This window comes from Cervus canadensis, chromosome 5 (assembly GCF_019320065.1).
Source record: "Cervus canadensis isolate Bull #8, Minnesota chromosome 5, ASM1932006v1, whole genome shotgun sequence".
In the NCBI taxonomy this organism is placed as follows: Eukaryota; Metazoa; Chordata; class Mammalia; order Artiodactyla; family Cervidae; genus Cervus; species Cervus canadensis.
In genome coordinates, this window is record NC_057390.1 from 56,532,230 (window position 1) to 56,548,511 (window position 16,282).

At 34.5% G+C, this 16,282-nt stretch overlaps 1 protein-coding gene across 5 annotated transcripts in view; it reads right to left on the reverse strand.

The window, feature by feature from the left end:
- The window catches only part of USP34 (ubiquitin specific peptidase 34), a 224,607-nt gene that overhangs the window by 13,829 nt on the left and 194,496 nt on the right, over window positions 1-16,282 (reverse strand). For 4 of the 5 annotated variants that reach the window (XR_006269446.1, XM_043468840.1, XM_043468841.1 and 1 more), the window contains 12 exons: window positions 14,934-14,982; window positions 14,745-14,849; window positions 14,616-14,660; window positions 13,769-13,873; window positions 12,208-12,355; window positions 7,311-7,945; window positions 5,422-5,579; window positions 4,111-4,189; window positions 2,458-2,584; window positions 1,670-1,777; window positions 453-557; window positions 212-336 (listed from right to left, as the gene is read on the reverse strand). Coding sequence is in view for 4 of the 5 variants with exons in the window: in XM_043468840.1 (XP_043324775.1) it covers window positions 212-336; window positions 453-557; window positions 1,670-1,777; window positions 2,458-2,584; window positions 4,111-4,189; window positions 5,422-5,579; window positions 7,311-7,945; window positions 12,208-12,355; window positions 13,769-13,873; window positions 14,616-14,660; window positions 14,745-14,849; window positions 14,934-14,982 (1,789 nt within the window). In the remaining variant the exon portion in view is untranslated. The remainder of the gene's footprint in view (window positions 1-211; window positions 337-452; window positions 558-1,669; window positions 1,778-2,457; window positions 2,585-4,110; window positions 4,190-5,421; window positions 5,580-7,310; window positions 7,946-12,207; window positions 12,356-13,768; window positions 13,874-14,615; window positions 14,661-14,744; window positions 14,850-14,933; window positions 14,983-16,282) is intronic. The other variant, XM_043468843.1, reaches the window with a different exon arrangement.

Sequence of the window (16,282 nt, forward strand, 5' to 3'; positions counted from 1 at the left end):
AGGGGCAAAAAAAAAACTTACTACTTGTGCTTATTATTGATTTTGCAAATATTCAACCAACATTTCAGAGCAGGAAAAAATCCAAATGAGTCTAATCTCCTCAGGATCCAGAAAATGATCATTTAAGTCTAATATACTCATAATGGCCAGAGGGGAAGTTCTAAATTACTGTGTACTAGAGAAACATGGTTTTCCTGGCATCCCAACATACCTTACTGGTTTCCACCATTGTGGGCAAGAGGCACATATTGAGTTCAGGGCGCGGAGGCCGAATATTGCTTTTCCCTCCTATTAGCTTGATATTTTCTCGACAAGGGAAATAAGGTCCAAGAGACACTAAGACATTAAAAGTGTACAATAAGAATAAATGGAAAAAATAAATCTCCATGTTTCAGTGTGCAGAAAGATTAAATGCTAACCATGTTCAAGTACTGTGCTAGATCAATACATACTTGGTATATTACTGTGATGATAAGTACAATGGTTGTGCTGTAGAAATGGAACCAGAGTATGAAGAAAGTCATGGGGACTCAAAAGCACAAGTTCCTTGAGGACATCTGAAAATAAAAACACAATGTGGGCATTAAAACTGGAGTGTGGACCTGCTATCTTCAAATGCACCAGTCCTACTAGGGTAACTGATGGTAGTGTGGCAGCTAATAAGTTTTAATGAGTCTCACTGTCTGAGCTCTCAGCTCCGGGACAAACTGTCTGATGCTTAACCAAAAATGGATCTACAGAGTTATTAACCACAACAGGGCATCATTAAGAAACCAAAGTTTAAAACTTAAGAGAAGCATCAGGGACAAGTACAATGAAGGAAACATTTAATGCACACTGATTATGTTTCTTCATAAAATCAACCAAAGCAGTTAAGAAATCCAAGGTTTGAAATTCTTTGGATCTGTGACTCCTTAATCAACTTTGAAGTAACCCTCTCTTCTTGATGAAGCAGTACAGGCCAGTAATTCTACAGAACATCAGGCAACCTGCCAAGATTAACTGCTTACATATATCTATCATTTTGAGAAACTGTAAACAAATAGCTAGTCTTTAAAGATGACTTAAAAGGCTTATAAGACAATAAAAAAAATGCAGTATGAATTTAAACCAAGGTTTTCCTTTAATAGATATAAATTATCATTTTATTATAAGTATGCAATTAATAAAAAGCTAAAATACTCAGGAGTCCAAGAACAGCTACTAGGAAGTATCTTTAGGCAAAAAGACTCACTGAAATAATCACTCCAACTCTTTACAATGTCAGTTCTAATCTGTAAACATCTGCATGATTCTACACTATTTATATAGATCAGAAGATTTCAGAGCTGGAAGAGATCTAACCTTAGGTCAGCATGCCCAGATATATGAAGTGACCTGGCCTATGATGACAAGAGTTAATTACTAATATGTTAAAAAACAGAATTCTATTTTCTTAAGAGTCTGCTGGCCAGTGTAAGTCACTCATAAAAAGTACGAATGTCATGTCAATGTATGACAAAACCCACTGAAATAAATAAATAAATAAAATTTTAAAAAAAGTACGAATGTCTTCCAAACTCTACAGAACTAACATTACATCTTATATACACACACATACACACACAGGATCCCATAAAAATGTTCTTCCATTAGGCTTTTACATAGGTATATTTTCCAGGTAACTTACCTATACAGGCATTTCTAAGTTCTGGAGGGCTATAGGAATTAAGAAGAGTTAACAGTTTATGGGCAAATTCAATTCGCTCCTGCCACTGAATTAACGCTTGCTTCACGTCTGTAAACACAAAAGCATACATAAATATGCCATCTGAAATTAAACTTCTTCACAATTGTTTTCTATTGTAAACTACAGAATGCTAACACTAAAACATTCAAATTTATTACATAAACATCTTTAGTGAAAGCTAAGTGATTATTTTTATAAGATAGCTACTATTATTAAACTTGCTAGATTTCTTAAAACACATTTCAGTGATTGTATGTCCCATTTTCTAGAAATTTACATACATTTCAAAGTTTACATGATTTTACAGGGACACAAGAAATAATTGTTTTGTAGTTATTTCTCTTGAAAATAAATAATTTAATCTAAGCCATGATAGTTTCCAGTTGGTGAACCTTCACAAATACTCATGTTGTTACTGTGCTTGGAAGTATTTTCCAGTCTCCTAAATCTTTTTTTAATATTTTATTGGAGGATAATTGCTTTATAATATTGCGCTGGTTCCTGCCATACATCAACATGAATCAGCCACTAGCATGCTTGCCTATTTTTTAGGCACGAACAAAGAAAATAAACAAGAACATTCCGGCTTTACATCAGGAGGTCACATTTTCCTAATGGTTAGCTAACATCAGCCATGTAAAGACAAATTCTCTGAAGCATGTGGTTTAAAAAGTCTTATTTCACTCTCTAATTGTTAAACTAATAAAAATAAGTAGGATTAAGCAAACCTTTTCTCTGAAGATACGGGCGTGTAGACTTCAAAACTGAAAGGAATATTGACAGAAGTTCTACTAAGTCTCCAGTCACATGGCAAGCTGTGGCTTCATGATACATCATGTGCAGTGTGTTGAAAGACTATAAGTGATTAAAAAAAATGAAAAACTTCATTCCACTTTTACTTTATGGAGCCACAAAATAGTACCGCTCATCCTCTACGACATGTTTTCAGACTCAGACTATGAGTGTGCACAAAGCAAATGTATCTGCTTTCTACCTACAAGTCAAAGTCTCCCATTCAGCTCTTTTAAAGCACACAACAGTCCTCACTCTCAGTCTGATATTTTGTGTTTACATTTTACTTTGAACGAATAATTTATTTAATTAGATTTTTACCGGGGAGGGGGTGGTGGTTTACTGTTTGCTTTAAGTATACATTTCTAAGACTGCAAGTTTCAAAGATTACAAAGCAGCAGTAACAACAGGAAGACTGGGGAGAATAGGCTACTGCTTTAACTGACTTTCCAGAGTTTCTATGAAAGACAATGGTGAAACTGCTGTCAGTCATAGTAGGTCTAAAAGAGTAGCAGTAAAATGGTCAGTCTAAAAGAGTAAAAGAACTCCAAAGGTAAAATTCCTTTAATCACATTGGCTTGTTAAACCTTTCGATTCCTTTAACTGTACTAGCTAATGAAACCCTTGGTTTCTTTCTATTTCATTGTACACCAATGCATCATCTTCCTAATCTTGTCAAATCAGTTCCCCATAGCCTATACACTTCTCACAATTCACAGGTGAAAATTCATAACCCAGAATCTATGACAGTACATAATCTGAACAATGTACTCATGTGACATTTAACCTGTTAGTTGTGAGGACAGAAACCGTGACTATCTTGTTCACTGCTATATCCCCTGTGCCTAACACAATGCCTGACAGAGTAGACATTCAAACAGCTGTTGAAGAATTAAGTTCTCATTACTCTTCTTCACATACTTTTGTTTTAGCCAGACAGACTTTGCTTTTGTTGAATACAACCAATACTTTCTTACCTTTGTGTTGATTAAATCATTTATGTTAATCTTTTCCTATTTTGTCTCTGCAGGTTCAGATTCTTCAAAGCACAGTTTCACACACTGTATTCTTATTCTATAATACCATCAACTGAAAAAACTATCCTACCTCTTAATTTTCACAGTGCCCTTGGTATGTACTCTTTAACCTTATCTCCATTATTAGAGTAAAGGGTACAATGCACCTCTGTGGACTTAAAATCATCTTAGAGTTGTGGATGTTCAGTAATTATGGGAAGAACGAACAGTTGATTTTTAACCACCTACAGCAGCCTCGCTAGATTCCTCTAAGGAGGAACTCAAATAAGTGCACTCTTGAGAAACTGTGTGCCCTCAATTAAATCCTACAAATTTCATTCTAGTCCTACAAATGAAATGAATGTATGTAATTGTTATGGAAAAAGAAAATAGCACCCTTAGTACCATGATACAGTTATTCTTAGAATATAAATTAGCATTTACTGATTTGCATATTTAAAATCCAGACACCTATAAAACAACCTATAATAAACTCTAAATATACACAAAAAAAGTTCTGGTGAGAACACTGAATTGGAGTAAATCTATAGTCAAACACAATAAAGCATTTACCTCAGTCATCAGGATTAACCCTCGATTAAATACAACAAGAAGTCTGTCTTCATCAGATTCTAATAGTATTCTGAAGGCACTAGAAAAATACATAAAGTCCAGTTTGAGAACTCTGAATCAGAACAGAACACTTACATGGGGAAAAAAAAAAAAACTAAATAAACTGTCATTCTGGTTCTCTACTTTCTTACCTAGAAAAAAGACAGCTACATCTAGTTCTCAGTAATTTAATAAAAAGATAATATTTAAAAAGAAATACTCAATGCAACCTGGGGGGGAGGGGGACCCCAAACCTTCTGTTGGTGCTGAAAATAATCTACATAATCATCATCTATAAGTAGGTTTATTTTATTAACAGACTTCCACTATTAGTACTGGAAACTGCTATTATATAGTACAGTCGGAAATTCTACTTTAGTGAGATGTTCTTCTTTCCTTTTTAAAAACAGTACTCAGGAAAACTTCAAATCTTCTTTTGAAAATAAGCTTTTAAGTAGCAAATCTTGGGAAAACAATGTTTCAAAATTAATGATAAAATTTTGAAAGTTTCTTTAAAAAGTCTTGGCAAAAGCAGTTAATTTCATCTTATGTACTAACAAAGATTCAAATTTTAAAGTTTTCTGAAGAAGATAACCTTATCTATTGTGGGTTGATTACCTTAAGATTCTACAGTGTTCAAGAGAGTATGCCAAAAAAATGTGTGTCTAATAAAAGACATCAGTCCCACGTCTCTGATGCAATACACAGAAAAGAAGTTAATCTAGACTTTATTTCTACAGTTAAAGGGAATTAAGTGTAATTTGTAGCAGTTCCTTTATAGCTATTCAGTAATTTCTGTAGCTCTGAATAATTAACTGTAAAGATGATGTTTTGTTATTTTGGCTAATTCCTATAGTTAAAAAAGATAGATAGATCTGGGCTAAATAAAAGTATCTTAACAGTGAAACTTATTCAGAGATGGAGTAAGCTATCTAGAGGCCTCTAGAATTGAACTGTCCAAGCGTTAAGTTAGGATGACCTGCCAAGAGAGAAGAATTCAAGCTTTAGGTGGAAGATCATACATTAAGGTTCCTTCCAACCTTAATGATTATGATAAAACACACACAGACAATCCAATTCAAAATAAAAACTATTCAAAAGTAGCTAATTAACTCTCAAAATACAAAGTCTGCCTAAGTGTCAAAAGGTTTAAATGCTTTCCCAATAACCTTAAAGAACTGGTAAACTTTCATTTATAAATAATTTAAATGTCAAAATGATATTCCCTCACTTAGAAAAACAAAACAAAAACACCAAAAAATATCTTTTTACCTTATTAAAGTAGTCCAGCAGGAGCGGCCATCTAAGCAACGTAAGTAACAACTTATGGTTGTTTTCTTAAACTGTTTAATATCTTCTAATTCTTCTTCTCTCATATCTGGCCTCTGAGCTATGAACAGTTGCATCAGGTTAAATAGTTCTTCTACTGCCTGAAAAGGGTAAAAAGCATTGTGATGACCTTTTATCCCTGTAATATTTTATAGTATCTGTTTCTCATTTGTAAGTACTGTGCTCCTTTAGCTAGCTCTTAAAATTATACAAATTAACTTAAATTGCAGTGGCATTCATAAACAATTAAAAAATCAGCAATGAATTCTATTTAAAAAATTTAATATATTACTCACTAGAAGAAAATTATCTTAAAATAGACTTTCAAGATTAAAAAGTACAAGTAAATACAGTTCAACTTTAGTCCTAAAACTATTTAAATTATTAGTTTTGTAATGTCAAATGTATGTTCCAGAGACGCAACGCCAATCTTTTGTCCCTTTTAAATGAGAAATTATTACTTTGTCACAAAGATTTGACACACCTCAATTACACCTGAATTAATACTGTTTTTGAGAAACTCTTTGTGGCAATATTTAGAGTGATCTTTCCAGACTGACAGATGATCCAGTTCAAGTCACCTGATGATGAACCACTTTTGGTACTTAATATACTCACTTTCCTTATTATAGGCATTCTAACTTTCTTGACAAAAAATTAGGTTATTCTTTCTGGGTGAGAAAAACAATTCACTACATTGTATCTAAAGGACAGTTAAGGTCCTTTATTCCTTCAACAGGAAAAAAGTATAGCACCCAATTCAAGGACACCAATATTTAAAATATCATTTACTATAGTCATTTGACTGAGCTTTTAAGTAAACCTTGAATGTCTTAAAAAGTTCCTTTTCTACCCTCCCATCACCTCCCATTTAGCAAAGAATTTCTATTAGCAGTTTATGGCCTTTGGGTTGACAACAGCTTGAAAAAGGGTTCTGCACTCTGCTTCCAACCTCCTTCCCAGATTTATACCCTCTTGGTGTAAACTTGAGTTTACAACGAAGAGTAAGAAGCAATAATGGAAAGAAATATCCAAGAATGACAACCTAACATGGACAGAGGAAACTTTAATATAAAACCTACAGTCTGCAAAGAAAAAGGAATCAGACTTAGATGGTACATATTTGTATTCTGACAGGCCCACCTCTTAACCATTTCATTCACTTGAACATAGTGTGAATAAGTGAATGGGCTTCCCTAGTGGCTCAGATGATAATGAATCTGCCTGAAATGCAGGAGACCTGGGTTTGATCCCTGGATCAGGAAGATCCCCTAGAGAAGGGAATGGCAATCCACTCTAGTATTCTTGCCTGGAGAATTGTCCATGAGGTTGCAAAGAGCCAGACACAACTGAGCAACCCAGCAAGCAAACGTGAACAAAGAAACCAAAAAAACAAAAAACCCTAGGGAACATTACAGCTAAGAAAATACTGTCTAGCTCACAGCTTAGCAAAGCATGCAGATCTTGATAATAAATATCTCAATAGTAAATACTCACTTCCTTAAAACTACACCACAAAGCTGCATTTTCTGATTAGGTATATATGAAAGACTCATTAACAAAACCACAAATTAACATAGATAGGTTCCATTAGAGATAAAATTTCAATCAAACTTAAAAAAATTATCTAGGCACTTATCAATTTTTTCCCCACTTATCAATTTTATAACAACATTTTACAAATATAATCAAGAAAACAAATACAACTTAACTCTTTAAGAACAGTTAATTAGACTATACTCCCATATTTTGTCACCACACCCCACAAGGGGAAAAACAGGCATTTCCAATTAATTTGAGGATACAGATACAAGAGTTATCATTTTACTCACTCCAGGGTATTGGCTGGCATGTGGTGTAAGATTCTTAAAGGCCCACTGAATGTTCTGGTGAGAAGCCAGTTGTCGTGTAAACGCAGGAGACTGCTCACAGCAGAGCCTCAGAATGCCATAGTAGGCAGGCAGCATCCCACGGTTAAAAAGCACCACATCCTGATCATCATGGTCAGCAAGGATGTAATTGAAGGCAATGTTCTTGGTTACCACTGGGTTCTGAACAATAAGGCGGATATTCTCTGGACAGTCAGCACACACATTGTACCAAAACGAAAGCAAAGCCTGTTTATTGTGATTTGTAGCTATTGCTGGCTCAGAAAGTTTAGGCTGGAAAAGGTTCCACAAATCCATGAAATATGTGGAAAACATCAGCTTCTCAGTTTTGGAAATTAAACAGTAAGTCATAAAGCTAAAATAGGGCACTAGCTTTGTAGTGCCATGAACAGCAGCATCAACATAAAGTTTGGCTCTTGAGAGCAAACCAAGGAGCACGTTGTAGACCTGATGTAGGACTACTGTTGTGTCTGGACTGAGTGGAAGGTCACGGGTTGGGATGTGCAAAGACCTTGTTGACCGGAACATCTGGCGGAATGAATTGCTTGGTATAAGGGACACCAGAAGATAAGCTGCAGCTATAAAATGTAAAACAAAACTGTCAGATGTTTATAAGATATGAAATAGACTGAAGAGCAGTCATTAAACACAAAGCCACTCTTCCCTGTAAAAGTCAAAATGAATAAAAATTAAAGAGACATGAACATCTCTTTTAATATCTTTCTGCTCTACCGTTGGTACCAGAGAAAGATCCCAAGGAGTGACAAAAACAGACGCTTTCCATTCTGTCACTACTATTTCTAAGTGGTGACAACGACTACAGTAACAGAAAGTTTTAAACCTCTTTTGTTTAGCTTTCCCAAGATACAGAATTTTCCCATTTGTTTTATCATTTTATTTCTTCTCAGGGAATAACACAGTTTAACAGGAAGAACACAGCTTTGGGGCCGGAAGACCTATGCTGCCTGACAGGGTCAAATCTTTAATTTAAGGCCTTAGTTTTCTTCTTCCTTATCAATTATTACAAAATAGTATTATTTTGTAGATAATGGTAAACTTACATTATAAAAATAGAATGAGATTTATCTAAAAGAATTTTGTAGTATAAAGATTATATATACATATGCCAATTAGAGAACACCAACTTTGGAAAACCTTTAGAAGTCTTCTAGGCTAATCCTGCATGCAAAGAAAGAATCCCTTCCTTCAACATATCTGAAAAATGTTATTAAGCCTATGGTATAATTCTGAGAGGATGACTCATTAGTTGAGTCCATCTGTAAAAGGAGTTAGTATGAGCTAGGTACTTTATAAATATTATCTCATTTAATCCACACAATAATTCTGGACGTAAGTGATGATACATTGGAAAATGTGAATCTTGGAGAAGCAAAGACCAAGATCACACAGATAAAAAGAGGGGGGGGGCCCAGATTCTGACCTTGAGAAATGATGATGATGACATCAATGATAATGGTAACAAAAACAAGAACTGCTAAAATTTATCAAATGCTTAAATTTAAACAACACAGCTTTATGTACTTAGTATTACTTTTATTATCTCCACTTTTACTCAGACTTAAAATATTAAGACTACCCCATTTTACACAGTTATGGCAGAAATGGAATTCAAACACTGATTGTCAGACCCATCAGTTAATCTTCTTACCAACATTCACTCCAGAGCCTTCGCAAGGCATCTAACAGCTTAGCACAACCCTTTTCAATATACCTACTAATTCTGTCTCCCACTATTCTACCTATAATTTGATAACTTCCTTTGTACGGCCAAAGCAAATGATGTTAGGGTTTCTAAATTAACTGTAAACTCTTTTACAGATTTACTTCAAATTAGACTTTACTTTTGCACAACACTCCATTTTCTATGTATTTATCCCTAACTATACACTGCTCTGGTTAGTCTGTTTCAGTTAGGCTCAATTTGGTATGTTTCAAATATAAAAACTTGGCATGTAGGTGTCATCTTGAATAATTTTGTATAAAACTGCAATTGAGAAAAAAAAATTTGATTCAAGAAATTATTCAGTTTAAGTTAAATACTTTTAACCCAACATTTTATTGTGAAAAAAATCTCAAATACCCTGAAAGGTTGAAAACACTCTACCAAACAACTACTCATGGAACCACCACATAAATTCTATAATTAACATTTTATTTTGCTTTATCAGATACTTAACCATCTACTTATTTCTATAAAAGCTCTGTGCTTTTAAATAAAAAGGTAAGTTCTGCTAGGGAGAAAAACACAACTTTTAAGTTATATCTATCTTTGAGAACAAACATGAAGGTCAATGTGAAAGAACAGACCATCTTTCTAAAAGCTGCCTTGCTAGAATATAACTTAAGAATTCCCAGTTGTAGAGAACTTAGAATAAAACTTCCATTTCTACAAGGTAACTCAACTATTCTAAGCCATCTATCATGTCACTATTTTTCTTTTCTCTAAACATTTTAAACAGTTATTCTTTAAAATTTTGTAGGATTTAAAGTATTTCTCTGTAGCTTTTCTTCTATACATGTTACCCTAATTCTTATTGAGTTATATTGACTATTTAAATATTTAGCTATGTTCAAAACATTCAAAAGCCTGCTTTCGTATTTCTACAGTCTTCATTATTTTAATTTTTAAATGATGTGTAACTATTTCCTATCTAAACATCTAGTTTTAATTTTTCACAATTATAAATAATGCTATTGGACATTCATATATTGGATGACTTACTTATACTGGAATCCCTGAAATGGTATTACGGAGTTTAAAAAGGGGAAAAAAAAAAATTAAGGATCTTGGTATGTACTGCTAAACTGCATTTCATAAGGATAATATTAACTTACAAAGTCACTGCAATGCATGAGATGCTTTCTTCAGCACTATTATGTATGTTAGGTATACCAGCTAGCTAAAAAGCTTTTCCTTCCCTTTTTTTGGTGGGGGAGGAAGAAAGGTGGTTCAACATAGGTTTTTAATTGTTTTATGGTCTGGAGTCAGGACATAAATACCAACCAGCATGTGTGTCCACTCTTACAAATATCCCATTACTGTGGTGTTGCTTATTAAACTGACAGTAAAAAAAGGCCTACGAGCAGAGCACCACTGCCAATCCAGGTGTACCCAAGACTGACGCATGTTCTCCCACTCCTACTGTGACATTATTACTACGGGACACTTGCAGTGTACCAACACTGGCACATTACTATTAACTCAATTCCATACTTTAGATTTCAATAGTTCTGTCCTAATGTTCTTCTGCTTCTAGGATCTCATTTAGGATACACCCGATTCAGATGCCATGTCTCCTTAACCTCCTCTTGACTGTGACACTTTGTTAGACTTTCTTTTGAAGACCATAGTAGTTTTGAGTAGTGGTTCAGTATTTTTTGTAGAATGTCCCTCAAACTGAGTTTACTGACGTCTATCGTGAGTAGACTCAGGTTATAGGATTTGGGGAGGAAAACCACATTATGAAGTGCCCCTTGTATCACATTATACCAAGGGCACATACTATCAGTAGGACTTATCAGTGACACTTTGAACCTTAATTACCTGCCAGAGTTAATGTTTGTCAAGTTTTTTCACTTAAAAAGTTATTTTCTCTATCCCTAATACTCTGTTCTTTGAAAGCAAGACACTAAAGCTGATACTCAAAGGGTATGGAATTATACTCCACCTTTGGAGGGGAAAGATACACAAAAATGATTTGGAATTCTTCTGTGTGGGGGATGTGCCTCTTCATTTATTTGTTTATTCAATCATTCATTTATATTAGCATGGACTCATGGACATTTATTTTATGCTTTGGATTATGATTCAGTGCTGTGTTAATTATTTTTTGACTCAAATTGTTCCAGGTTTGGAGACTGGGAACTCTTCAGGTTGGTTCTATGTCCCTTCAACATATCCCCATCATTGTTTTTGGAGCACTTCATTACTTTCTGGTTCTACAAGTTGCTCCAGGCTCATCTTGTTTATTCCCTGCCCCAGTCCTATAATCAGCCATTTCTCCCAGGAACTGTGATTCATTTTACTGGAAACGTTATTTAAAAACATGGATCTGGGTATTCGATGTGCTTGCTGCTATTGGGGAGTGTCACTCATTGTTTGCGCTCTCAACAGAAAACTAGGAAATGCTGCTATTGGAGTGTCACTCATTGCGCTCTCAACAGAAAACTAGGAAATACAATTTTAATGACTAAATTGAATGATTAAAGAATTTTTAAGAATTAACCACTTTGATTTTTATTTCTTTTAATACTATCAAAAGAAAACACTCTGTGTGTATTTACAAGCAATTTCCTATTATGTGAAATATCTATTTTTGCTATTTGTCCATCTGTCTTCCAAGATCTTTGCTTATTCCCTTCTGGCCTGAATACAATAAAGATAGTCATCATTTAACTTCCATAACTATAGAGAATATTTTCTCTCAGCTTGTGTTGTGTTTTTATTGCTACTTTTACTCTTGGCCTTCTCAAGTTATTTTTAAGACAAGATTTTCTGACCCTTTACTCTCTTCATTAATGCTGATCATGTTTTGTGACTCTACCAAAAAAGGAAACAAAAATGATAGTGGTGGTGATGTAACCCAAGAAAAGACAGTTTCCTATCCTTTTAAAAAAAAAAAACAATTACAGATATTTGTAAAATACTGTCATAGGTTTTCAAATACTAATAAAACTTTGGCCTTTAAAACAGTATCTCAAAAACAAACTGTATCTCTAAGAGTTTTTTTACATTATATACAATGAGCATACTGTAATCACCTTAAAAACAAAACTTGGAACAACAAATGGTTTGTTAAATTCTGAATATTTGACTTACAAGTCCTGACTCTAGGATAATTGTGAGCCAAAAGAAACCGCTCAACCCAGTTTTCCATATTCTGTAGAACCCAGCTGTGTGCCAGTTTATTTCGGGGTGTCTGCACTGCCAACCAATCCAGACACTGAGAAGGATTGTATTCAATCACCTACAAGTAAAATGACAAGAACAGAATATAAGTCTAGGTGAATGAGCAGTTACTCTTTCAAACTTACTTTTGGTATATACATTAGACACCTGAAAGCTAAAACAGTTTCCTGAAAACTGGAACCTGAAAGAAGTTTCACACTCATGTTTTTTTCTCCCATTTTTAAAGCAATTTATTTTTATTAACAGGAATATGTTCAAAGAGTATTTCTCAATAGTTTACAAAATCAAATTATATTAACCAAGGATTCTAGCACAGGACCAATAAGAGAAACCCAATGACTTTTAGGTCTTAAGTTTACAACTACACTGCCTGACAGTGCAGATGACATGGGTTCAATCCCTGGTCCAGGAAGATCACACATGCCACAGAGCAACTAAGCCTGTGCACCACAACTACTGACACTTTGTGCTCTAGAGCCTGGAAGCTGCAACTGCTGAGCTCACATGTCGCAACTACCGAAGTCCAGATGTTCTAGAGCCCATGCTCAGCAAAAAGAGAAGCCACCGCAATGAGAAGCCCTCACACCACAATTAGAGAGTAGCCCCTGCTTGCCACAACTAGAGAAAAGCCTGTGCAGCAACAAGAACCCAGCACAGACAAAAATAAATAAATAAAATTAATGTTAAAAAAGTATTCATTAAAAGTGCTTTAATTTCTTGATGTTTCCATCTTCATTTTTCTTATAGTTTGACCAATCTGCTACTGTAATTGAGAATGAAAATTAGCTCACTATACTGCTGGAAAGATTTTTTTCATGGAAAAAGGAAATCTCAGGAATCTAGAGCAGCGGTTGGAAAATTATGGATCGCAGGACAAATTCTGTGGTTTGCCCGTTTTTGAGTTTGTATTGGAACACAGCCATGCCCACTCATTTATATTTGTCTATGGCTGATTTTATGGTAAAACAGCAGTTGAGTGGTTCTGACAGAGACCATATGGCCCACAAAACCTAAAATATTTACTATCTGGCTTATCAAGAGAAAAAGTCCACCAAGCCCCTGGCCCAGCGAGTGGGCATTTCCAACACTAAGAAATTCTGTAACCTCAGCAGTAATTCTGGAAGACAGGTAGTGGTTGGTGCTTCCTCTGTATTTTCTATCAACTACTGAAAGCAACTAGTTTTTATTTCTAGGGCTTCTACCACTTCATGGAATCTTTGAGAGTAGGGGAATGAGAACCTCATACTGAGTAAAGGTTGTTTATGATTCTACAAGAAAGTCTTTAAACATCTGGGACACTAACTAGCCAGGAAATCTTCTTCCTCTAGATCTTCTGACTAAAGTATCTTTTCTTCTCCTGACCTATGATTTACTAAAACCATACTGAGTTACCCAAGCAAGAAGAAACTAGTACTTAAAATGGGAGTGACTGTGTTAGAAAAATAAATACTAGAACATCTACAAGACTTACCTCCCATATCCTCTGCAGAATGTAAGATGCAAAGGGAGGCATTCCTGGAGGTCCACCGGCAAACTCCATTAGCATAGTCAACAATTTAAAGAAAGGATTGGCTGCCTATAAGACACATATATGACTGCATATTTAGATCTGGTGAATCAATCACTTTCACTAGAAAACAAATGTAACTCTTCTACAGATCACATTTAAATCTGTTGTATTAGGTTAGAGAGATTAGTACTCATATGTATGAACCTCAACTACCATGAAGCAGCAGGATGAGCTCAGGACACAGTGTCAATTGCGCAGGAGCCACATGTAACAGAAAATATAGTTTTCTGGAGGTCAACTGGTTGGGGCGGGGGGGCAGGCGCAAAAAAACTCTAGTTAATGAGAAGAGACAACCATGTTTATAGAAAAATTTAGATTAAAAGTTTCCTGTAGCAACTTGTGCTCTCTGAGGTATAATTCATATTAATATTTGAAATGTATTCTCAAAGTAGCTATAACATTTTAGTTTTTTAAAAAATACAAACTTATCCACCTAAGCAGAATTTTAGTTAGTTCACTTTCTTCTAAGGTACAATATGATATATGCTTCAAACCAAACAACTTTAAAGCTTAGTACCTAGGTGACACACTGATATGTTCAAATTATGTTAATTGGGAAAATGACATTTGTGATAAGACATGAAGAGGTAGTTCAATTTATTCAAGTTATATAGTTAAAAATAGGTTACTGTATTATGGGGGAAGTCTTGATAAACTTTTCCTCAAGAACGGTTAGAAAGGTTCACCTGAAAGCATTGTTAGTCCTCACAGTAATTCGAAAAACATGAGTTAACAAATGTCTACATACCTCAGGAGTCAATTTTGCTATTGATGTGAAAAGCATAGATACAATCTGAAACAAGAAGGGGGAGGGGGAGAATTTCAGAATATTCTTCCAAAAATTACCAAAAAACTTTGACTGTTTCTCAGTACTTACATGTTCTGCAAGTCGATTATTGTATCGACAAAGGCTGAAAATCAGATTACAAGTTTGTCTTATATTGATGCCATCGCGAATATGTTGAAACAAGAAGGGAAATCCCTGTCAAAAGCAAAAGTTGTTCATTTAAGAACGATTTTGTTACTTTTTGGATTATCAAGTGGTCTAATATTAAGAAGGCATTACCTTTCCTCCTGTTAATGCCGCCATGTCAGTCTGTGACAATGTCAAATGCCTGAAAGAAAACATTAGTAGAAATAAGTTTTTCTTTCCTCTATACTAATTTAGAGCCATTTGAGTCATGATACATAACAACATTGTTGATTCAGTTACAAGTATACCAAGACACCATCATAAAATGATTTTTGAACTTTCCGCTAGCTAGACCTGTTCACTAGACACCTTTTGGACAATTTTTCAAAATTCCAAGATTTATATATGGAAGTCCAAATCTACTTTATTTCCATTTCCATTTAATTAACTCAATATGTCCGTGCACGAGAATGGATCTAATTTATAATTTAGAGAGCTTTTCTGACATGAGGAGTTTTAAAACAAACCAAACTTTGAAGAAATAAAGAATTTCACTTTCAAGTTTAAAATTACTGCATATTTCTTCAACTTAGTAAAGAAAATTTCAAACACATACAAAAATAGTGTAAGCATCCCAACAGTCAAATTACCAACTCATGGTCAGTGTTGTTTCATTTGTACCTCCTACTTAATCAATCTGAACTATTCTGAAACAACTCCAGATATTGTATCACTGAGCCCATCAATCAATATATCTCTCAAACATAAACTTCAAAAATGTAACACACTACCATTATTCACACCTAAATTAAAATTCCTTATTATCATACAAGATCCAGTCAATGTACAATTTCCTCAAGTTTCTAAAAAAAAAAAAAAAAAGTTATAATCTGTTTGAATCAGGATCCAAATAAAGTCCTCTGTTGCCATTGGTTGAAATGTCTTTTAAATCTCTCTTAGACAACTGGTTTCCCCTCCGATTTTCTTTTTATCTTGCAATTTAATCTGCTGAAGAGGAGGTAGTTTGTCGTGTAGAATTTCCCACATTTCCATCTTGCTGATTATATCCTCATTGTGTTGTTTTAACATATTCCTCTGTCCCCGTATTTCCTGTAAACTGGTAGTTAAACCCAGAAACTTGATCAGATCTAGGTTTGACCCTTTAATTAAGAATACCTTGTAAGCAGTGGTATGAACTTTCATCATGAGGCACAATGAAAAGCTGTCCCTCTTTTTCTAAAGTTTTCAGCCCACAATGATCATTTCCTAGATCCATTACTTTATTTGGGATGCAAAATACTAGTATCCCAATTCCAGCACTACTTGCTCATTTATTAGCTCAAATACCTCTATGACGACGAGCATCTCTCATTTACAATCTGGTTGCCATGAAGTATAATTCTTGCAGGTAAGATAAATACTTGATGCTGTTCCTTTATTAATATGCTTTCAAAATTATTGTTTGGTTTCTTAATATACTCCAAAGGTTGCCAATAATTTTT